Raw genomic sequence first — 24,676 nt, 5'->3', positions numbered from 1 at the left:
GAGGCTGGAAGCTGTGGGGGCGCTGGGAGGGACTGACGTCCTGCGTCTCCTCGACTTCCCTTGACCCCCACGTCCACCACCACTCCCACCCTCCCTCCACATCCAAGAAGACCATGGAAAAAGGAACATGAAACAGGCCTCGGATGTCCTCAGAAAGCCCAAGTTACAGACTGAATTGTGTTCCCCCCCAAATTCCTATGTTGAAGCCCTAACCCTTCAGTTGCTCAGATGTGAGTGTCTTTGGAGAGAGGGCCTTTGAAACGGTGATCAAGTCAAATGAGGCTGTTCAGGTGGACCCTGAACCAGTCTGACTGGTGTCCTTATAAGACACACAGACGCCAGGGAGAGGAACGCAGAGGAAAGGCCACGTGAGAACAGGAGGCGGCTGCCTACAAGCCAAGGACAGAGGCCTCGGGGGAAACCAAACCTGCCAATAACTGGACTTTGGACTTCCGGCCTCCGAACGTCAAGAAAACAAATTTCTCTTAGTTAAGCCACTCTGTCCATGGTATTTTGTTGCGGCAGCCCCAAGCAAACTAAGGCGGTCCAGAAGGAAAAACTCTGTCCTAAGCTCAGGACTTTAAACCACTCAAAACAGTGGAAGAAAAGAGCACAGGTTCTTTTTTTTCCGACTTCATGAGAAGACGACAGTTTGGGATAAAATTTTAAGTTCAAACAACGGGTCTGTTCCAAGAAAAATCATACACTGTCCAATTTTTAATATTCTAATTGAAGCAAAGGTCAAGGATCTTTTAAAAGCAATCAATAGCTCCTTTTGTTAACATATACACCAAAGATCTCAAGATAGTCTTGAGGTACGGACTATAAAAAGCCCTTCAACATGCACTCTGAAAGACGCATCTTTAGAAAGCCCGATCAAACTCCCTCAGCACTGCTGAGAGGCTTACACGGCTCTCTAAAGTGTACTGCTCTCATACGGAGAAAAGGAAGCAGAGAGAAAGATGGGAAAGCAATAAAAAATATGCCCACTCAGCCTGGCAGAAAGCAGATAGGGGGTGGGCACCATGTTCTTTAAAATGGAAGCCAAAGAACATTTTAGAAAATGCAGCTCAAAGCCAGCCTGGGCCTGCCCGAAATCTGAGGGATCCCAGGGAGGTTCCCAGCACTGCCCAAAAGAACTTTCTCAATTATTCTATAAATCTGTACTGTCCACCAAGGTAGCCATAAGCCACGTGTCACATTACGCACCTGAAATCTGGCTAGTATGACAGAGAAACTGAATTTTAAATTTTCATTTGACTTTAATTGATTTAAGCCTAAACAGCCCCATGTGGCCATTGCTGCCATACTGGACAGGCAGGCAACGTATCTGGAGAAGTTCCCTTGCTGCTCTCGAGGGACCCAGGGACCCAACAATCAGGGAACTATGGGCAGTGCTTACACTGATTTGGAAGGACAGAAAACTTTTCACTTCTAGTCGATGTTTAAAAAAAAAAAAATCATATGTGGCTATAATTCTCATAATTGGGTCACAGTTTGAAGGGGGTTCCTTAACATCTCTAAGTCTGAGAAGCCTTTGAGCTATTTCTGTAAGCAAAGGGATGCATGTTCTAGTTTCCTCCCTGGCCCCCAACCAAGGTCAGGAACAAGTTTAATATAGAACCTAAGTAGCCCAAGAAATGGATTCTTTGCACATTTCTAAAGGCAAGACAAATACAAGTCATTATTTCTCTTGAAAAATACATTTGGGCAACACAAGAGTTATTAAGTGCAGGCGCTGGGATGAGGGATCTGCACACATGACGGGGCTGTTTCCTGAGACAGTGGTCATCACAAGGCCCCCCTCCTCAAATTAAATCGAGGCACAGAACTCCAGCCCCCAACGCAGCAAAAACACCCACTCACTGGCTAGCCATCCATGTTCTCAAGGTCAAGGTGCACACTTTCAAATTCCTTGGATACCCCCCCCTTTGCAGAGGTGAGCTGGCATAAAGGTTTCACTAAAGTAACACTTGGTGTGATATGTCATTCTAAGTCTCCCTGGGGGTTCCTGTGTTTTGGGGGCGCTCAGGCATGCCCTTCAACAGGGCACCACCCAATGCTGACCCTCAAAACACACACACACACACACACACACACACGTACATCTCTCCTAATTCCAATAACCACCAGCAGGTGCCTTTTTTTTTTCTTTTTTTTTTTTTTTTGCAGTGCCCCTTAGTAGCAGCCTCCCTAGAAGGCAGCGGCCATGATGTTGCTACCTCTCAGAGTGGGTCACACTGGGTGGCCGTGAGGGCACACACGACTACCTACCCAAGAGGACAGGATGGAGGACAACTGAGAGCCACTGACAAAGAGCAAGGCTAACTGGCCCAGCAGTGTGTAGCCATATGGGCAAGCCCGCTGTACAGGGCAATGTATGCTCCAGTGTTTTATACTGAAATAAGACAAATAAACAAATCCCTAGCAACTTTGATCATTCCATGAAAACAAATCAACTAGTGAATGGCAGATCTAGAACAGGTTTTGAATAATTTCTAAAAAGGTCAAGTCTTGGTGTGGATGTTAGTGTCTCCTGGAGAAGACAGAGAAGAAATAGATGACACGGGAGGTTGGAGGCTCTGGACCCACCGCCCAGGCGACTACTATGATGATGTCCCATCCTCTTTAGAGAGACCCTTCCAGACCAGGAGCACAGGAGAGCAGTGAAACTGTGCTTTGCACGTGTCCACCTTCCAACAGACCAGATCATTAGCTTATTTTGCAGAGAGCAAACAGAAAAGTTTAATTGCCCTTAATTACCCAGTTCAAGAAGGCTCCTAGATAATGGCTCTCAGATTTCTTGCCTGGTATCAACGTAATTTCCCTGACTCTGGCTTCATTATATTCCTAACTCAGAAGCAACAGCCTCTCGAAGATGCCTTTCCGTAACAGACGCTGAGGTTCGAGAGCAGGCTGGGCCGTCACCACAAAGGTTTCTTGTCTGAAGAGTCAGATCCCTGGCTTCCACACTGGTCTGGCGGGTGGGGGGGAGGGGTACGGGGGGAAGGAGAGGGAAGGACACACTAGCATATACTTAGAGGAAGGACTGAGACAAGGAATATGTAATCAGAAGCCATCACAATTACAAATGTAAATGAAGAGGCAATTGGCGCTGACCTTTGTAGATTGTTAGAGGACTAATTAAGGCAAATCAGGAACTCTGTTCCAACAGAAAAACAAGACAGTGTACACCCTAAGAACTACTCCTGTCCTCTCCATGTAGATGCAAAATGCAAGAGAATCAGACAGTAATCAAAGTACGGATGCTTTCCAGGGACAAACAGCAAACTATCTCCATGAACAAAAGACAACCAAGACTTACTCCTCGGTATACTGTGAGTAACTGTGCTGGTGTCTTTATCTACAAGCACCATGGATACGTGAGCTCTTGCCATGTGCCTGACGCTCTATCAGACTCCAGAGAAGTAGATCCCATCCCCGGAGCAGCCAGAGACCCCAATTACAAACTTTCGGTTATTTTAAAGCTTTCAAAGCTTTAAGAAAAATACTTTTCAAAAAGAGAAGCGAAGTAATCAAACGAACAGAACCAAATCACATAATTCCATACACTCCATATTTTCCTTTAACGATATCATACTCTCTTCCGTGCTGATCCCTCATGATCTCTCTTTATCCGTGTGTTGTAAAGCATCTCTCCCAAAAGCACACTGGAGTTTACAACCCTATTGTCCATACAGTCTTTATCAGGGAATATATTTAAGACAGATAAAGTCACATTTTCTCCACCCCTCCGTAAGTGCTTTAAATTTCACTCACGCCAATGTGTTTGATGTGCTTTTACATGCAATGTCTTTAGTTAGAAATATGTTGTCCCTATGCCTTCCCCAAGTCCCACCAACAAGACACAGTAGAAAGGAAAAAAGAAAGAACGTTGCTGTTTGGTTTCACAAAAACAATGCTTCAGAATTACGGAACTGGCCATAACATATATCAGTGTTATGGGGAAAATTACACTAAAATTGCATATAATTTAGCTACTTATAAAAAAAAAAGACATACTTCATACTTAGTATGAAGGGCAGCCTTATGCCAATTTTGAAAAATAAAAACAGAACAAAATGAGAAAGTTGAAGAGAGAACATTTTCTTACTCTCTTAAGCTGTAGGAGTTCAGCAAACCTTCCCGAAAGTTGATTTGAAAAAATAGTCCATCAAGGGAAGCCAGTGAGTTTCAGTACGGGTTGTCACCAGATCCCCGTCATCACTTGGCCGGCCCCTGCCTCCCGACCCCGGGAATTCACGACCTTGAGCGCCAAAGATGGGTCAGTAAAGGGGGATGCCAGCTTCCGCCCCAAACAAAGTATTCTCTTAGACTACAAACAGTTGTGTCCTCTGTAAGCTGAGTCATCATCTGATCGCCTCGAATGCCTGGGCTGGCGTCTCGACCAGGGAATCCACATGGAGAGATGAGAGGAGACGTCAGCAGCGTCCCCCAACTCACACACAGTCTTGTACACAGTTGGCACGCGATCAAGAACCATTCAATTATATGTGGGCAAAGTTTGGAGATCTAGGACTATGTGAAGGAAAAAGTAGTGAAGGCAAGGGTGAGACAGAAAAAAAAGGAAGAGGAGGAGGAGAAGAAGGCAGGGGGACAGCAGGAGCACAAAGGGCCTCTTGTCTCCTCGAAGCTTGGGGCACTGATAGAGTGAAATTAACTACAGTTTCACCCGGGAGCCAGAAATGCCTTTTTAATAAGCAAACAGGGAAGCTGATCCTACACATGACCCACCTATGAGAGCTTTCCATCTTTCAAGAGCTTCTGGTCAACTAAGGGGAAGTAAACAGCCAGTGACAGGAACTGAGAGACATAACCCAGTGTGTCAGCACCTAACAACAGGCCTTCTCTAACCTCTACCTGGTTGTGCGGATGAAACGAGACCAAATCGCAACAAAGTCCAGACACTACGTGGTCTTGCAGAACATACACTCAAGTCAACAACCACACAACCAGGCCAGGGGAGACTGGGAGGTGGGGGGAGACCTCATCTGTTTAAGTTACTCCCTTTGCTCTGAGCTGTGTATTTCCAAGTCATTTTTTAAATGGGAAGGCCCACTGTGTGTCTGCCTGTCTGTCTGCCTGCCTTTCTAGTGTGGGGGTGAGAGTGGCAAGCATAACCACAAAACTGTCACACTGGGTTAAAGATGATATGATACAGGACGTGGCTCGCCCACTGACGTAAGGGTAAAGCTTGAGCCCAAGCAGGACCACGTAGGGGACAGTAGCCTAATTATTAGCGCACCTCCAACAACCGAGACTTGGCCCTCTGGTGCAGGGCAGGACCTAGATGGTTTATGTCTGGCCATGACGCCTCTCTGGGGGTTACGTGATCGGTGACAGGGGTGAACCCTGACCACGACCACAAAGAGGTGAGGGAAACACGTTCCAGTGTTTCCTTCTCCATACTTCCAAATTCACCTGCGTTGGCAGACTATGCAGTAAGCTGGACTGACTGGAAAACATACTGACTTAAGGGAACAGGTAAAATTTGAAAGGCTATGTTTGTCCACCATCAGGAAGAAACTCTTCTAGTGTTCTCTCCACCAGCCGCAGCAAGGGAAGTCTGGGTACCTGCAGAAGGGGACAGGAGACTGAGCTCAGAGAAGAAAAGAAAGGGATTTCTGCTGTAAAACTTTCTGGTACATGGACAGCAGAGGAGGAGAGGAGGGAAGAAAGACCACCGTCCTTTAACGAGATGTTGACAGGAGGCCAGCAGAGAAAACTCTAGACAGCACACCAGTTACGTGCAGCTCACAGTCAGAACAAGCAGAGTCCCCAAAAGGTGCTCAAAGACTCCCCGAGGCTTCCTTACACTACACGAATGACGTTTCCCACTGAAGATTAATGTCCTGACCCTTACGTGAGAGAAGAGAAAACCGGGAATATAGGATCAAGTCTCTGTTGATAAATTTGAAGTTGATGACCTTCGGTGTCTTCATTCTGTGAAGTCCACAATGTCCCTTTTCTTAAAAAACATTCTTTCAAGAAGTTAAAAGCCAATCCCCGGGGGGAGGGAGGATATATTTTAAGATGAGTTGTCATAAAGGGGTTTCTGAAAGGGCACCCAGTTACTTTTAATGTCAATGTGAATATTACCTAATAATTTGTCCTTTTGTCATGATTGAGGAGTACGGACGTAGCCCGAGCGCGAGTGGGAGGAGGGCGCAGGGTGGGGAGGGAGGAGGGTGGAGAGCAAAAACATGACTTCAGGCCAAAGACAATACAAAAGGATTTTGAAATACAGAAAAGAAGTCTATCATCTAGACTAAAGTTGCTCATACACTTCAGGGGGAAAAATAACTCCTAATACGCATTAAACGAGAGAAACCCAGAAGGCAATGGTGTAAGAAAGCAATTCCAGAGCGGACTGCATAAATAGAAGTATTACATTATAAAACAGGGAACTGTTTGTTCCAGTCCATAGACCCCGGGTGAAATGGCAGCTGTACACTATTTAGTTTGGGGCACCTCATTAATAAAAAGGAAATTCTGAGTAGAGTGAAAGAAAGAATTGAAGGGTGAAAGGGACCAGCTTTTAACAGAAGATTAAAACAATGACGTGTGCAGAGCTGGCAAAAAAAAAAAGAAAGAAAAAAGAAAAAGAAGAAGAAAAATTTAAAAACAACAACAACGAAAAACCCAACCCTGAAATAAATAGGTCTGCATTTATGGGTGGAGGAAGGAGAATCCTATAAAATGACTTTACAGCAAAATAATGGGAATGGCAGGATCACACAGAGGCCAAAATGTGGAGGACGGGGACCCCCACAGCCAGATGGCACAAGGGGACAGATGGGTCTGTGGGCGCCGGTCTCATCCCCCGCTCCTGAGCGCGCACACATGGAGAGATGTGCACACACACCAACCAGAAGCCCCAGAGATTACGACATGTGAACTTTAACCAGAAGGGGCATTTGAAAATCAAACGGGAAAGGACAGTTTTGCAGTGACCCAGAGGTGACGAAAATTATCCTGGTACCCAAGAAATGATCCTGGTTCCCAAAGAAATGGTTCACCCAGCCTGCCAGGAGGACTCGCCTTCCCATGGTGATAATAAACCTCAGCTACTCCAGCAGGGAGGACACCAGTCTCCCACTTCCGGATATCCGGTCATTTCATTTACTTGGAAAAAAAAAAGAGCGAAGGAGCAGCTGGGGGATGGGGGCAGGGCAGGGGCACAGGGGTCTGCAGGGGCTCAGGAGGGACACCTCCAGGGAAGAACGAAGCTGAGAGAGCAAGTGATCTGGCAGGGCCTTCAGAGATTAGGAAATGTCTACTCTGGCAGAGGGCTAGCCATGAATTAATCATAGGTACCTAGAAAACCAGGGAAAATAAAAAGTTGTACAAGAAGGTAAATGAAATTATAAAACTCTACATGGCTCAGCTGTGATTAATATTTATAGAGTCAGAATAACGAAAACACTGAATATTAATATAACCCCAAATTATTATTTAATCATCATGGAAGACGGAGGGAGGGGAAGACTGGGTATGCAGGGGGGCTGGGGAGTGTGGTGTAGGGGGTGGAGGGATGGTGTGTGTGTGTATGTGTGTGTATGGAGTTTGGGGTGTCTGTGTGTTAGTCTGTGGGTGGGGTGTGTGTGAGGAGGAGTGTGTGATTTGTAGAATGGTGTACTAGTGAAATCCTCATCTTTCAGAGTAGAAAGCCAACAGGGAATGTCTAAAACAACAACAAAAAAATGAAACGGTAGTAGAAGCACATTGAGAAATATGGAAATAACAAGAGTAGCAAAAGAAACAAGTGGAAGTTGAAAGCTATTGCTCTGGGCACGGGGATGTGGGAGAAGGAGGGTCATGCCATTTTTTCATTACGTTTCTATAACTTGTTGCCTTTAGAAACTATAAAAATGTGAAATTTGGTAAAATTAAGATTAAAAATCCCACTGGGCCACTACAGCTCGGTGGCAAAGGGTGCAGCGGGTGATGGCGGATGGAGGAAAGCCCTGAGTCTCCAGTGTGGCCAGCCGGGGTAATAGCGTGCCACCAGGAGAGTAAGTCTGGAGGGGACAGTGGTGAGCTCAGAGTCTATGTCGTGGCACCAACGAGAAATCCAGGGAGCTACGTGATGGCATCTGGTAACGCCAGGAGATGGAAGCTTTAAAAGGCCGGGAGCCAAAGGCCAGGGCCTAATGCCCGGCTGACGCCAGCATGTGGGGCAGACTGCGGACCACAAGTCAGGGACGGGCATGGAAGGATGCTCATGAAAAGCAGGAGGACAAGAGAGAAACACAGGCTGGGAGCCCAGGGAAGGGAGCTGCGGGACGGGACTGGGCAAGACTTCCAGAGACCACAGAAAGAAAAGAAGGCGGCCTAGCAGGTAGCTACTGGATTGGGTAAATCCAAGGTCAATGGTGAACTCTCAAGGGTGGTCTGATGATGGGGGGAGACAGGCTATGGTAAGCTGAGGCGTGGACTGGAACGAGGCACCTGCAGTAGGAGGACAGGACAGGAACGGGGGCAGAAAGTGGAGAGGTCCCCCCAGAAGGCCCCGACTCTTTGCGGACAAGCAGGAGGCACGGGGCCATGACTCACAGAGCCCACCCTCGAACCCGGTGAACATGTTTACAGCAAGCACTGGCCGTATGGGATCCTCTCTGAAGTTCAATCTTCCACGCCGGACTTGGGGCCACAAACCGCCCATTCTCACCACCGAGACTGACATCATTTAGCATTTGCTTTATGTCCCTCTGAAGCAACACACTGAATGTGGAGTCTAGAACCAGAGGAACTGGGGGACAGGGGACAAAACATCTCCAGGTGTCCTGCTCCCTGGGCAGCAGCCCGTGACACCTGAAGAAAAGCGGTGCTGAGTTCCTTTGGTTTAAAAAAAAAAAAAAAGGGCAAGAATGCTCGCCATGTTCCCTCCGGAACACAAGGGTCCCCTGTGAGGTCGGGGACGGACACGAGAACCAGTAGCAGCCAGCCACAGGCTACCCCCACCCCGGGCCTCCCGGGCCCGCGAGACCACTCACCCGGCTCGGTGGAGGGGCACCTGCGGATGGTGAAGATCTGCCCCAGGTCCTCGTCCTCCTCCGGAAGGCCCTTCTGCAGCCGCTGCAGCTTGCGCAGGCTCTCGCTGCGCTGGTGCTTCATGGAGCGCACATGCTGGATGAGGTTGAGCTTGGCCTTGGTGGAGTAGTTGCACAGGACGCAGTGGTAGTAGCAGCTCTCGCCCTCCACTCCGCTCTCGTGCTGCTGCAGGTGCTGTGAGGGCAGAAGAGAGGGACACGCCGTGGGTAAGCCCCTCGGAGCCCGCCACCGCCACCGCCACGCGCCCGCCCCGCACCGGCCGCAGCCCCGTGCTGAGACTCCTCGGAGGGGTGGGTCCGTTTCCGCCAGTGTACCTCCCTCCAAGGACCAGCAGCCGGCGGACTCTCGTGCCCATGTCCCCCCAGGGTCCCCCTCCGCCCCTGTGGCTTTTCACAGGGCTGCTGCTGACGGATCGGACCCTCCCCATGCCACCCGGGTCTTCCTGGCACGATAATCAAAGGTTCCCCCTCTCACCCTCCAGAGCGTCCTGCTTTATTTAGATGAGGGCTGGCAAATAGTGGCTCACGGGCCAAATCCAACCTGCTGCCTATTTTTGTAAATGAAGTTTTAACCGAACACAGCCACCTCCGTGCATCTGCGTAGTCTCTGCTTTCAAAGCACCAGCGTTTGAGTCGCTGCAACAGAGACAGCATGTCCTACAAAGCCTCAACTATTACTACCTAGCCCTTTGCCGAAAAAGTTAGCCAAACCCTGCTTTAGGTGACCACCAAAGGGTCACCCTCCCTGTACCGAATCCCAGGTCACTAACACAAAGCCAAAGCTGCCGTCTGGCTTTTTCACAGGAATGACAGGTCAAGTTTTTATACTTAGAACCACAGTCTATGAGGAGAAACTAAAATTAGATTTTCCTTTGGATTAAAAAAAGACAGAAAAATAAACTTCTCCAGACTGGTTCCCTGTCAACATCTGAAGGTCATTTGGCGTAGTGCATCAGATGGTCAAAATTACACCCTCTCTTGTGTTTGTGTAGGTACAGTACTGATTCCAGAACAAGGAGGCCCCAAAGCTGGCAGAAAACAGGCACACACAGGATTAAAGTGAGGGGTGCAAGGACAGGAGACGTCATGGAAACAGTTAGTGGACCCCAGACTTCCGTGTGTAGGAGAAGACTCAGATTATCCAAGGACAAAACCCACAAACTTTTTGTGCCTCAGAATACGATGAAAGCTATGGGCCCTTTTCACTAACCGCTGGGGAAGTGACATGCTCCTGGTATAGAAAGGATATGTCCTTCATTACAAATGACCCATTTTAGGAGAAGAGGGAATTTTTCCATTGGCTGCACATAAAGCAGGGGAAACAATTCCAGAAAACTTAAGTCAATGATCCAAGGTAACCCAGCCAGTTAGTGGGAGACAGAGAGAGAACTAGAACCAAGGTCTCCCATCCCCCAGAATCCTTTTGGAGGAGGAAACTCAGATCATGTGTTTTATGTGCTTACGTTATTACCCGCTTTCTCTGCACTCACATCCCCAGACCCCAGAGCCCGGTCCAAGGACCTGCACAGATGCCTTGGAAATAATTTGTGTTGTTCCTCTCCTTTCTGACCTGTGCTTGTCCCACTGAGGGCCCACGTCATGAAAACTGTTGCTCATCCTGCTTGGACAGCCTTCTTATCCAGATTACAATTTGAGACCCTGAGAAGGCAGAGCAGTTAGAATGCCCTGCACTCCATCCAATATTAAAAATACCAGAGAGGGCGCCTGGGTGGCTCAGTTGGTTAAGCGACTGCCTTCGGCTCAGGTCATGATCCTGGAGTCCCTGGATCGAGTCCCGCATCGGGCTCCCTGCTCGGCGGGGAGTCTGCTTCTCCCTCTGACCCTCCCCCCTCTCATGTGCTTGCTCTCTCTCATTCTCTCTCTCTCAAATAAATAAATAAAAATCTTTAAAAAAAAAAAAAAAATACCAGAGAGACGGGGCACCTGGGTGGCTCAGTCGTTAAGCGTCTGCCTTCGTCTCAGGTCATGATCCCAGGGTCCTGGGATCGAGCTCCGCATCGGGCTCTCTGCTCGGCCGGGAGCCTGCTTCTCCCTCTCCCACTCCCCCTGCTTGTGTTCCCTCTCTAGCTGTCTCTCTCTCTCTCTCTGTCAAATAAATAAAATAAAATCTTAAAAAAAAAAAAAAAAAAACAGAGAGGCCCTACCAGCACTTCCTATCAAATGACAAAGCTCTGCGGCTCAGGTGCTCATGGGTGTATATTTTGTTCACTGGAAAAGTATGAAAATTCTAGAAGCACGTTTGAGCCTTAGTGCAAGAGGAAATATGAATGCACCAATGTCGCAGATAAATCACTGTGGGGGAGGGGAGGGAGGAGGCCCAGGTTCTCCATCATGGAAACTGGCTAAACCAATCCATAATAACTCTTGCTCTGAGGCCAAGGTATAGGTAAAACTGTGAAGGGCTTCACAGTTACCAACAGACAACAATCCCTTCTTTAGCCCCAAACAGGCGATGTGACACACTCAGGAGCAGAGCTTTGCAACAACGTGACACCCCAGCCAGGAACAGCCACCCCAAAAGAATTTCACAACCAGAAGGGGTCTGAAGAACCAGCGAGCTCAATGTTAACTGGTAAGGCAACTATAATGACTGATAATAAAAAGCTACTTTTCCGAAGGAGCACGTGCACCCCGGTGTTTATAGCAGCAATGTCCACAACAGCCAAACTGTGGAAAGAGCCAAGATGCCCATCGACAGATGAATGGATAAAGAAGATGTGGTATATATACACAATGGAATATTATGCAGCCATCAAAAGGAATGAGATCTTGCCATTTGCAGCGACGTGGATGGAACTGGAGGGTGTTATGTTGAGTGAAATAAGTCAAACAGAGAAAGACATGTATCATATGACCTCACTGATATGAGGAATTCTTGATCTCAGGAAACAAACTGAGGGTTGCTGGAGTGGTGGGGGGTGGGAGGGATGGGGTGGCTGGGTGATGGACATTGGGGCGGTATGTGCTATGGGGAGCGCTGTGAATTGTGTGAGACTGTTGAATCACAGATCTGTACCTCTGAAACAAATAATACATTATATGTTAAAAAATAAAAACAAAAAACAAAAAGAAGAAGATAGCAGGAGGGGAAGAATGAAGGGGGGGAATCGGAGGGGGAGACGAACCATGAGAGACTATGGCCTCTGAAAAACAAACTGAGGGTTCTAGAGGGGAGGGGGTGGGGGGATGGGTTAGCCTGGTGATGGGTATTAAAGAGGGCACATACTGCATGGAGCATGGGGTGTTATGCACAAACAATGAATCATGGAACACTACATCAAAAACTAATGATGTAATGTATGGTGATTAACATAATTTAAAAAAAAGCTACTTTTCTTGAAATAAATTTGAGCGGGTTTTTTTTTTTTTTTAACAGTTTATCCTCTGTTTGCCTGGTCTGAGACAACGCTCCTTGCAGAGGATTTTGGGAGGGTGGAATGCACCAAAGCCCTATTTTCCTGAGGCTGCAAGCCTGGGGAGGAGGAGGGTCTAGTGGGCTAGATGTAAAGGAAAAGGATGAGCTTGCCCATGTTCATTCTCCCCGACCTCTCCACAAAGTGCCCCCCAAAAAAGCCAGAAAGTGGACTAAGATATTCCTGGGAGCGAGGGTTTGGCTTGGGATTAAGGAGCAGGAAACTTTACAAGAGCCCATACAAGGAAATGTATACCATTGTGTTGGGTCACTGAAACCAAAAGAATTACATTTATTAAGAGTTTCAACAACAACTGATGAAATACAAGATAACAGAGAAAACAGCCATGGAATCCAAAGCAATAAGTATTATCAAAGGATTTCGGTAATATTATCAACTATGAAATCAGAACAGGAATCACTAGAGCTTTACACCCCCAAATTCCCATTACCTTCCTGTGAGACAGGATTTCCTTGCAATAAGACACTGGATCTTAAACATAAAATTTTAATATGGATATGAAGGTTCCTTTCCAAATGGCTGGAGTTTCCAATCTCTGAGCCAGAAGAGAGGATAACATGGCCAAAAAAGAGTTGGATGGGAGTTGAGATGTCAAAAGTCTTTTGTCCTTAAATCCATGGGCTCTTGGGTAATAGAACTATATAAATCCTGAATTGTGATGAACATCATACTGGGGAACTCCTGATTTAAAAATAGTAGGATGAAAACGTTCCAAAACCATTCTACACTCGCACTCATGATGGCCAGTGGCAATCTCTTATGCCACGAGGAGTTCTTCTGTCTGCCATTTGAGAGCCATTTTGGAAGGGAAATGGACACACGCTACAAAGGAAGGAAGCGAGGAAACGAGGTGAACAGAGCCAAGGCCTCCTCCTCTGATCCTGGTCTAGGGAATATTTAGTGTCTTCTCTTAGAGGCTTGCACAAAAGCTCAATTCAAAATTCCAAGCTGGCTTTTGAACTCCAAGCTCATTCTTTAACACATTAAAAAAAAAAAAAAAAAGGAAAAAAAAATCCAGAATAAACCATTTTTTGGTTGTCAGGAAACACCTGCTTATAAAGGTTACACCCCAACCCAAAATTAGGCTCACAACCTGAGTCTACCTGCGTGTCAAAGATCCTGTTCTTAACCAAATTTTGTAAGTTCTCACTCAGTACCTCTCAAGCTGTCCAGCCTGGAGCAAACAGGGACCCAAAGCTAGCAGTTAGGGTCCTGCCCTCTGTGACCTTCTCCACACCATGTGGTCACTTCCCAGGTCTTGAGCTGGTCAACGCCCCGACCTGCTGGCCAGATGCCCTCTCCCTCCCAAGTGGCACTGGCTCTATCCCCAGGATTCCACCCGGGGAACCTGTCTCATCAGAAGCAGCGGGAGGCGCTGGGGCTGGAGAGGCCAGTGAGGGCTCCACCAGGGCAAGCCAGTCAGCCAAGGACATGCCTGCCCTGCAGAAGAGAGTAGATATTTTCATCTGGAGAAGGAGAGAGTCTAATTTGTTCCTGACCCAGCTAATTAGAATACCCTCAATTGGGATCCCAATGTATTTAATTAAATTCACTGTAATATATGAAGAATCCACCAAGGCACAAGTCCCAGTGGAACACTCAATAAAGGAGCTGCCTCCTTTCAGAGTTCTTGCTCTTCTCGCCGCGCAGGACATTTTTCTCCCACACAAATCCTCAACTCCCCAGCCCTCTCCCCGTCTACTGCAGAGCCCTCCCATTCTTGGGGAGGGGGACCCAGGTTTTACTTTCCTTTTTCCACTTCTCTTAACTCTGCATTCAAGACTCTTAGCTGCTTACGTCGATCAGGCTGGGTGTACGGCTTGAAAAAGGAAACAAAGCAACGACTTCAACTGTGCCCGAGTGTGCTGTCTGGCGTGCACGATTTGGTTCACATGGACCCCAAGAAAACCGGCTGCTATGCCCAGTGGGCAAGGTTTGGTTCTGATTCCCTTCTAAGTGCCGCAACCCATCCCACACTGCGCTAACACACACACACACACACACACACAGAACACGCCCTACCCCAGGGCCTTAACCTGCAGATGATTAAGACCGTGACACTGATGACTTGGAGGACATGCCAAGGGGATGTGAGGAGGGCATCCCTTTGGCTTGAATAACCTTTTGAGACTATACCAGCTGGACCCGTGAAAATCATGGGCTTACTCAAGAAAAACTGCCCTCTATCCACAAACTCGTAATGATGAAGACGCACGACCAACTAATAAATCAAGAAAGAAAAATCGACTTAGCTAAAGAATGGTGGCAATTGAGGTCTACCCCAACTCACTGGGGCCAGGGACCTATGACCCCTTGAACCTGCCTAAGGGTTCCTGTGATTTTCCTCAATGTCACCGGCTGGTTTAAAAAGTGCTCGCAAAACACTGGGGTATATGAACTGCAAACATACGGTCCTTTCCAAAGAGAGAGACTTCCACACTGGGCAATATGATTTACTTTCTGAAGACTCAAAGAAGTACACTGACCTCTAAGAAGGAAATAAGTATCCAGTTTGACTCATTCATGGAAGGAGAAGAGCCCAACCATCTCCAACTTCTCCAAATTACCTCCGTGTGGCAGGTAACAGACTGTCCTCACCGTGAGCAACTTGGAACTTGACTCACACACACTGGTGGCCAGTACTTTATACTGAAAACAAGGGAGTGTGGACTCACTCGTATTGCTCAGGGACCCCTTCCTGAACCTCTTTCTGATCTGGCTGGAGCTCTTTTAAAATGCTTGTCCCATCTGGATTTAGCTGCAAGGTGATGCTCCCGTGCCCTGGACATGGAAACATCTAATGCCCCCCATCTTCCCTTCTGGGTCTGGCATGTTGGGGGTGGGGGAGGAGAGAGCTCAGAGAGGAAAAGCCCTCACTGTAATAAGAAGCACCTCCGATGATGAGCCTGGCACGTAAATCCAAGAGCAAAAAGCAAATTAATAATTTAAAAAGAAAGGAGAGAAAAGAAGCCAGCCCGCGTTACTTTGTAGGATTCGACCCCATTAATATGTTGCGCTCGTTCACCCTGGCCAACAACTGGAAGTCAAAGGGAGGAAAAGGGGGCTCTTGTTAGAAAATAATTCATCGTGAAAATCAAAAAAATGTGTTCCTGTTACTTGTTTCCCAGGAAAACTAACCAACTTCTGTCAGAGAACATTGATTTCTGTAAATCGGGTGGGGCCCCGCTCCTTCCTCCTCCCCAGTGATGGAAACTTCTAACATCTGGTTCTTCATGCATGGAATGCAAAATATTGATTAGGTTTTGTCAAAGCCTTCCCTTTAAAGTAGAAATGGACAAAGTACACTCACACACACACATTCACAAGTGAAAACACACAGGACTAATAATGAAGCTTCCTCAGGGGAGGAACACCTGTTACTATAAACACACCCTCACTACCCCCTCACACTTTCCCATGCACACAACGCAGCTCCACTTCTCGGGCAAGTGAACCTCTGTGATGCATGGGGCAAAGCAGCTCTCAGGCACCCCTCCGAGCAAATGGGCTACCCTAGGGGCTACCAGCCGCCTCCTGCTGAGCAGAGAAGAAGCCCCACAGCGGGCATGCAGAAGGAACCCCAAGACACCTGTTGAGGTGCATGTGAAGTGCATCCAGCCAAGGGCAGGTGGAAGGGCACCCCAGTCCATAAAATGGAGGTCCCGGATGGAGGTGGCCACTCTTACATCAGGCCTCTGGAGGGGAAATTATAAACCACAGCCTGCCAGGGGCCCCAGCTTCTGCCCTCTGGGCAAGAACTATAACCATCCTCAGCACTTCCAGTGAGGAGGAATGGGAAGATGAGAGTCCAGAGTTAGTTTACTAACTCCCCACATTGTGAGATGAAACAAGGAAGGTGTAAGTGGGTGCTGTGCCCGTTCACGACATTTAGCGCTCAGAAGACACCCACAGCGACTTGTTCTCTTCTCCTTACGGCCCACCCCCATGAGGCAGGTAGCCTTTGGCTCCTGTCCTTGGAGAAACCCAAAACTTGGAGAGGTCATGTGACTCCCCGCAAGGTCTCACGGAGTATGGAAGGAACAGGACTGGAAGCTGGGGCTTGATGCCAAGTCCACAGCCGCCCAGCTCCACGGCGCTGACCGCAGGGGCGCTCTGGAACATGAGATTCCCCACACCCAGGTATTCACCTTGGATGCTTAAAAAAAATAAATCGTTGCAGGTGCAATGCGACCGGGAATGGAGGCAGTTAATTTTTTAATCAGTGGTTGTGTTACAGTCTCAAACTTAACGTCACATTCCTAGGAAAGCTTCCAGAAGGTCAACCTAAATATATATGCATTTTCTGTTTAATGTTGGCTTTTCACCCACTCATGCCCTCATCCTTGGCACATGCTAATTTAGTCCTATTTCACTGTCGGAGCCCTGCAGACACCATAAGATACAAGCCCCAACCATGATTTATAAGAGAAAGTGAAAGGAAGTAAAAATGTTCCCTTAGATCAATCCATTTAACGTTACTCTGACCTATTTTCTGGTTTCTAGGCCAGACTCCTTTTGCCCTGGACAAGCCATGAGTGTTCACTCTCTGTATCTGAGCTCCAAGGCTGAAGGCGAGACTTCCCATCCCTGCATCTTTTCCCTTTCCTGAATGACATTTCCTGATTCAGAAGTCTCAATTCCAGTACTTCCTTGAGAGACATACAGCACATCCTCAAAGGAAACTGACGAGAAATCCAAATATGGTCTCTCGTGGAATGCTGATGCCTTCCCATAATAGATTTCATTCCCCTCTGTTAGCGAAACTCCAGAAAGGAGAGGGAGCTTACCAGGTATGTAGGGGTTCTCCCAAAGGAAGGGGCCCATCAGAGCATGAGGTCGTATGTAAGCCAAATTAGGGCTGGTTTCCCTGAGGGTCAAATGAGCATCTACACACAGAGCTCAGAAGCTGAAGTAGGTATGTGGTGGATGAAATCACAAAGTGGGTCCCACAAGGCTAACATCAAACTGACTGCCCTCCAGAATCTACCAAAAGCTCCTAGGATCTGAAAATTACCCCTTCGCTAGGATAAGACACTGGTTACAGTAACCTTCCCCACTCATTATGAGGCATTTCTTCCCTAGCACTACTTTCCAGTTCTCACAGATATCAAATCCCAAATAAAAATAAGGGCCGCCATCCACATGCCACCCTAGGGTGTCCTCCTTCAACTTCACGCCAATATGTTGCCAATAATGGTGGTTTAAGGTGCACTCCGGATTGAGGCAGCCCGGTGGAAAACCCTAACTGTGCTACCCAGGGCAAGTTATATACACTGTGGGGTCTCCGTTTACTCACATGCAATACTGGGACAATAAAAGAACTTAGGCAGAGCACTGCTAGGAGGATTCAACAGGATATGGATAATTCATAGGAAGTGCTTAATTCAGTGCCTGATGCATAGTTAGTCTTTATAATAAGGCTAGTCTTACCATTACTTTTCAAACGAGTTAAGGTTTGCGATTAAGAATAGAAATGAAGGTCTACTGAATTTACCTATTTGACATTTCTCTCCTTACAACCAACCCTGCCTGCCCCGCACTCCCTGGGACACCCCCCCCCCAACCCCAAAGAGGAATCCCTAGCTGACAATAAAGAAAACTGTGATATACAGAAATTATAACATGGAGGGGATACTGAACACACACAGGACCAACTTCTTCCTCGTAAGAGGTGCTTAATTTTTATTTTTTTTTTATTTTTTTTTATTCTTATGTTAATCCCCATACATTACATCTTTAGTTTTAGATGAAGTGTTCCATGATTCATTGTTTGTGCATAACACCCAGTGCTCCATGCAGAACGTGCCCTCCTCAATACCCACCACCAGGCTAACCCATCCTCCCACCCCCCTCCCCTCTAGAACCCTGTTTGTTTTTCAGAGTCCATCGTCTCTCATGGTTCGTCTATCCCTCCGATTTCCCCCGCTTTGCTTAATTTTTATTTTAAGTCACTTGCCCAAAGTCATGCTGCTGCTGCAGGCACAGCCAGGACCCACACCACACCTCAAGCCCACGTCCTTGCCCCAGAACCATATGCCCATCAGGGTGTCGGCATAATGAAAATCCAGAACCATGTTCTTTATCATGTCTGCCAACATCCCAGGTGAAGGCCAGCTGAAGGAAGGAGAACCCAGCTGGAATGGCTCGCAGACACCTCCCTGATGCCCTAAATCCGCTCTGAAGGATTTGTGTATTTCGATCTCCAGTCCCATGACAGTCAACACAGCAGAGACAACACATGCCCGGTGGTCAAAACAGGTGCGTTACTTCATATGTAAAATGAAGATGTTTATACTTGCCCTGTCTTCCTCGGAGGCAATTTTCAAAACCACATGAGAAAACAAATGTGCAAATCCTTCGGAGGATGTGAAGGACTACCCAAGTATTTGGCCCAGCCATCATCTTTCTACCCTGGGTCCGGGTTCTGCTTCCTCACTCCTGATTGGCAGGTACAACCCGGCGGGCGTGGTTGTTAATGATGCGGACGGTGTTCTAGCTCAGTGGTTCTCTAACTGGAGTGCGCACCAGAAGCACCTGAGGGTGAGTGATGCCAGGATGGGGAGGGCACCTCAGGGTTTTGGATTCACCTGCTCTGGGGTGGGGATCAAGAATCTGCATTTCTAACAACCTCCGCGGAGACGCTGAGCCTGCTCGTCTGGGACCACGTTCCGAGAGCCACTGCTCTGGACAGCAATGGCCACAGAACAGAGACCCCGTTAGAAGAAAAATTTCCAGAGTCTAAAATCTCTGTACCCGCCTTTTCCCAAGGAGTGTTTCAGATTCTAGCAAACCGCAAGAGAGAGATCACGCACACGATGCCGGCACACAAGAAGTCACCTCTTCAGTGGAAAAGTCACACGGAAGCTGCTTTCTGCTACCAGCATGCTCCAGGTACTTCATAAAAGTAGGAACTGGCCCTATTCATCTCTCTCGCCCCTTCTGCACCTGCACTCTGAAATTTCCCGGGGCTGTCGCTGAAAGCGTGACTCTTGATGGCGAAACATGAGGCATCACTTTTTCCTCATGACCTCTGCGTCCTGCTGAGCGCACCTGTCCAGACGTCTGGCTGGAACAGAGCCCACGAAAGAATTTCAACCAAGTATGAGAAAAATAAAATGGTCTTTAAAATTCCTCCCATGCTCTTGAACTTTCTAGCTGTTGCTGCTGAGAGCACGAATTTGGCGCTCAAACCCGGAGGCTTGTCTTGAGCTCCCATGACTTGCTGACAAATACCCTCATCACCTTCATTATGAGAGGAGACAACAGGCAGCCAGCATGAGATGGACCGGGGTGTGGGGGGCAGTGAGCACACACAGGGCTGAGTTCTTCCAAGAGGTGCTTCAGGTTTTGCTTCATTTTTCCCTTGAAAGAGACAACGGGAAGGTGACAAGGCAGGGGACACAAATTCCCTCTAAACAAATGCCTTTGCAGTCGATCATCGTGGCTACTAAGGCATTTGACCCTTTCTCCTTAAGTTCCATGGATTTTGCTGAAGGCTGAAAAAGGTGGTGACCCTGGCAGGAGGGGGACAAGAGACCAAGAGAGGGAGAAGAGAGAAATGGCTCTTTGAGGAAGTCGAGCTGAGTCTGAGCCGAGAGGCCAGGAGATGGCCGGCTGCAAAGAGGACAGCCACGTGGCCGGAGGGGAGATCGTTTTGCCAACGATGACACGGCTGGTTTCTCTGCCCTGCTCTCGGGTTCCCCCCATAAATAACCCAGACAAACACCCAGTGCACCAGGTTTTGCACTCCTTCTCCCCCTTTTTAGGTCTCATTAAAAGCCGATATTGTTCGGCCTCAAGATGGAGAGCTCAGCATGGATTTTACTGAACGTTAAATCAACCAGCAAGCGTAGCCAGCAAACTCTGTGGCACTTTAACTTTAAATAATGCAATAATTATTGAATTTCCTTTTTATAACTGAAGTGCTGGAATGTAAACAATGGGGCTGTAATTGCAGGAAGGGGGATCAATAGAGGCAATCGTTTTCAGCCATGTTAATTGTAAATACAATTGCTCCAAGATGTCAGCCTTGTTCTTCTTGCTCCCAGAATCATCCTAACGGATGACAGAGTCCAACTTTCCCATTACAGCTGTTCGTTCCTTTAAGAGGTTCTCAATCAGGTCTGATCAATCTGTCAAGATAATGCATGGAGTAAGTAAGACTCTTCCAAACACAGGCTCCCAATCAATAGCCCGGACCAGCTTAATGAGGTGGGGCTAAGGCCCAGAGGGAGGTAACAGCCCCCAGCTTGTGCCTAGGTTTGGCAGGCCGGCTTCCTCGCATGGCCCTGATAAACAGATCAGCCCTTAATGAGGACATTAGTTATGCATGCTTCAGCAAGCAGCAAGGCATCCGTCCCTTGGGACAGACGGACAGAAAACAAAATAGATTAACAGAAAACAATATGGTGCCAAATTAGGTCTAACTGAAGACTTTTCCCTCCTTCTTCTGCTTTCCTTAATTGTCCAGAAGAGTGGAGGACATCAATTAATCATTCCAATGGGCATGAGCTCAAAGACTGGGAGCACTCATAGGGCTGGAGTATCTCTGGGCATCTGCTGGCCTCCCTTGGTTGTCACTGAATATTAGCACCCTCATCTCCTCAACACCATTTCCAGATCACGAGGGGGGCCTCTCACAGAAGGGTCCCAACACCAACCAGCAGGAGAGAACAAAGACATGGCTGAATCCTGAAGTCTGACAGCCATACTGGAGGCGCCAGGAACTGAAGACGGACAAGAACAAAACCGCTACACCTCACAGCCGACACTGGTTTCTGAGATCAAGTCTTGGTCTTGAGAACGGTTGTTCCCTCACAGAAGAAGGGGTGGAAAGTCAAGAGTCTGGAATCCCATTTCACATGGCCCAGCACCCTCTGCGAATAGCACATGCACTATGGGAGTCTTAAGTTCTCAAAAGGATCATCTGGAGGGCTCCACGGGGCGCTCAAGAGCTATCTTTCCTCCCTTGGAAGCCACCATGTGGCTTCACATTTGTTCTCGCTGACTGGTTATGAAGAGCTGTCCCTTGTGTAAGTCCTTGAGAAAGACCACAGCAAGGGAAGGTCTCACCCAGAATACAGCAGGTACTTTTCCAAGTGGCTAGGTTTCCCAGAAGGGGTTCTCAAAAGTGTAGCCCCTGGACCAACAGCATCAGTACTCCCTAGAAACCCCTTCAGGCCACATCTAGACCCACAAGAGTCTGGGGGTGGGCCCAGAAAACTCAGTTTTAATAAGCTCTCCGAATGCTTCCCACGCAAGCCCATTTGAGGATCACTCTCTTCAAGGGTGAGTTAGGCAAGGCAGGTTCGAGCAGTGATGACCTACAAACCTGCAGAGAATTAGCAAGCTGGCCTTTTCTGGATCAGTAACAGTTCAGTGTCTAAGATGTAGCTGGGAACCTACACTTTCCCTGAGGTCTGGATCAGAGCCCACCACCCACCTGCTCCAGAATGCAAAGCCTCTGGGAGTAATGACACCAAAGGAATGAGGCCCTTGTGAAAAGTTCATTTTATTAGTGGGGAAAGATCATGGAATGGGCCATACCACTGAACTGTGCAAAAGTCAACAGTCCCATAATATGAATGAAGTAAAATGAAAATAAACTGGGTCTTTATAAAGATATCAGGATGAGCAAAAGAGAAGAAAATAAATACATAGCTGGAGAAATGAGATCTCTCTTTTGTGTAAAGGCCCAGCACTCCCCAACTTCCATGCTCTCCTTACCTTACTGGGTTACAAACCACACCTTGCTTCTCTGCTGCCCCATGCACAGCAACTCAGGCTGGGAGACTAAGCTGCACCTTTCTGTCTCAGCACAACTCCTGATCTGAAAATTGTTGGCCGAAAGTCTGAACAAATGAGAAAAATCCTCTAATGCTTCCTGGTTACTCCTGGTCTTGAGCTTGCCAACCTTTCTAATCTAGTCCAGACTCCCTCCCTCCACCTCAGCCTTTCCATCCTCCACTCCATTCCACCCCTGACATAAAATTAGCCTCCTGGCACTTCCCACCTTACCCCCCAACCCTACTCTTTCTAGTCTCTGGTCTCAGTGGCTTTTCCTGACTGGAAACCCTCCCGAACCACCCCCTCCACTTGCTGAAATCTGCCCAGCTCTGCGGGTGAGTAGTGGCCACCCCTACCTGGACGTCTTTCCCTATCATACCCAAGCTAGAATTCTTGTCTCCACCAGCTCCGGGGTCCTGCAGCAGGAGGGGATCCCCACCCGCATGTACCGCTAATCACTTCTAGGCACAGCGCTCACTTGGTTTCCACGTGGGCCCTACATTCCTTGATGACCGAGACAGGAGGCTAGGACTGAGAGGATAAGCATGTTTGCTAATATTTACTGCTTGCCTGAGTAAGATTTTATGGCAGGATATAATTACCATAAACGGTTGTACTCAGTTACTTATCAGCATATGAATTGCAGAAGTGCTTCTACTCCCCTGCTCCGAATTGGCCAAAGTGTCCCCCGGCCGGAAGACAACTTAGTTGGTCACCATCATTCTATCCCCCCCACTGTGTCTACGTAGTTAACACGGCTTTGATACCGGCAGGCTCTTTCACGAGAGCCCTCTTGCGATTAAACTGACAACTGCCGGACTTAGGGGTGCGGACGACCATCTAGAAGAAGATCACAGAAAACAGGGACAGAGAGCCAACTCCACAGATGCCCCCCCCCACCCCCCCCGGGTGGGGGATGGAACTCAAGCCATCAGGACTCTGCAGAGGAGCTGGCCGCGTCCACCACACCTTTGCAGATAAAAACAATTTAGCATGTATTTGAGTTCTAAACATGCAGCGTCTCCGAGAGCCAAGGGCAAGGGGGGACCGTGTGCAGACCCCTGAAAGGAGACAGCTACACGGGCTGCCTGGGCGCTCCTGGGACATTCGCTGAGCAGCTGGACTGTCTCCACGTTGGGAAAGTCGGGATGAGGACTTTTTTTTTTTTTTTTTTAACACAGACACACGGGCTCATCTTTATTTTCTTCCCCAACTCCCCAACCTTGTCTACGACTGACCGCTGCTGAAAACCGCGCCTGCACAGACCCTCGATTCTCGTCACTCCCTTAAAAGAACTGGTTACATCTACTTCTGTGTATTTCCTGAACTACCAGACCTGTGACGAGGGGAACATCCTCCACCTGGGCTTAGACGGGCTGCTTTCCCTTTCTGGTTTATGCCCAAACTACGGGCTCCCCAGCCTGCTCACTGGCTGCCAGCCCAGCTTACAAGAGACCCTCCCCAGAGAGGTTCCAAGCAGTGTGGTGGGAGACACAGCCTCTTGGTTCTGCTCTCAAGCTCCCAACTGAATGTGGCGGGGAGGCCGGTCAGAGAGATTTTTTTTTTAAGCTTATTTTAAATGGTAAAATACAGGGAGGTGTTTCATCAGCCAGTCCACATCGACCCAAACATCCTCCCCTTAGAGTCACCAAGTTCATTCTGTTTCAGGAGGCCCAGCAACCAGTGAGGAGATGGGAAGAAACCCCAATAAAAGATTTGCTGGGGACGACAATTTTATCCCAGACAGACGATGGTTTACAAATCCTGCTAGAGAACCAGGTGGCATTTTCCTCAGTAAAATTCAAGCTCCAGAAAACTGCGTTTAAAACACCAGCCAACCGGGAACATTTCTTTAAGCAAAATGGCAGGGTTTAGAGAAGGCTGGAGGTAAGGTAAGTAAGAAGTTTGCTAAGATTTCCAGCTCGGGGCACTGGGATGCTGCAGCAGGCGTTACGCACGTCTGTGGTTCTTATGCTTCTAGTGCATGGTGACATCTGGACACAAACCTGCCAGTGCTTTCTTCCCAGGGAGACGATGTTAAGATGAGGCCAATTGGCCACAGAAACTGGCAGGTGACGTCTTTGGAATCTCAAATCCAGTAACCTGCTCTGCAAGTATTAACAGAGACTACAGATACTTTTTTAGTGGGTATTTTAAAGGCTTAAGTCTTAAAACGTCAATTTCTCAATGACCTTTCTAGATTACATTATAATGACATGAAGCCAAAGGAACCGACAGTCAGTCCCAGTTTCTGGTAAAAACCTGTATTTTTATGGTCTTTAGTGGTCTTTCTTTCAGCTTTGGATTCATTCATTCCCCATCTGTCCGTCCATGTTCCTGTTTCTGGTTTCCTCAAATAAC

The 24,676-nt window shown here is 47.9% G+C and overlaps 1 protein-coding gene across 1 annotated transcript in view; it reads right to left on the bottom strand.

Moving 5' to 3' along the window:
• The window catches only part of ZFHX3 (zinc finger homeobox 3), a 193,994-nt gene that overhangs the window by 84,461 nt on the left and 84,857 nt on the right, over nucleotides 1-24,676 (bottom strand). The window contains exon 4 of the mRNA XM_021703235.2: nucleotides 9,018-9,249. Within this exon, the coding sequence (XP_021558910.2) occupies nucleotides 9,018-9,249 (232 nt within the window). The remainder of the gene's footprint in view (nucleotides 1-9,017; nucleotides 9,250-24,676) is intronic.

Source organism: Neomonachus schauinslandi, chromosome 16 (genome assembly GCF_002201575.2).
Source record: "Neomonachus schauinslandi chromosome 16, ASM220157v2, whole genome shotgun sequence".
NCBI classification, from domain to species: Eukaryota; Metazoa; Chordata; class Mammalia; order Carnivora; family Phocidae; genus Neomonachus; species Neomonachus schauinslandi.
This window is presented reverse-complemented; position numbering and strand designations above follow the sequence as displayed.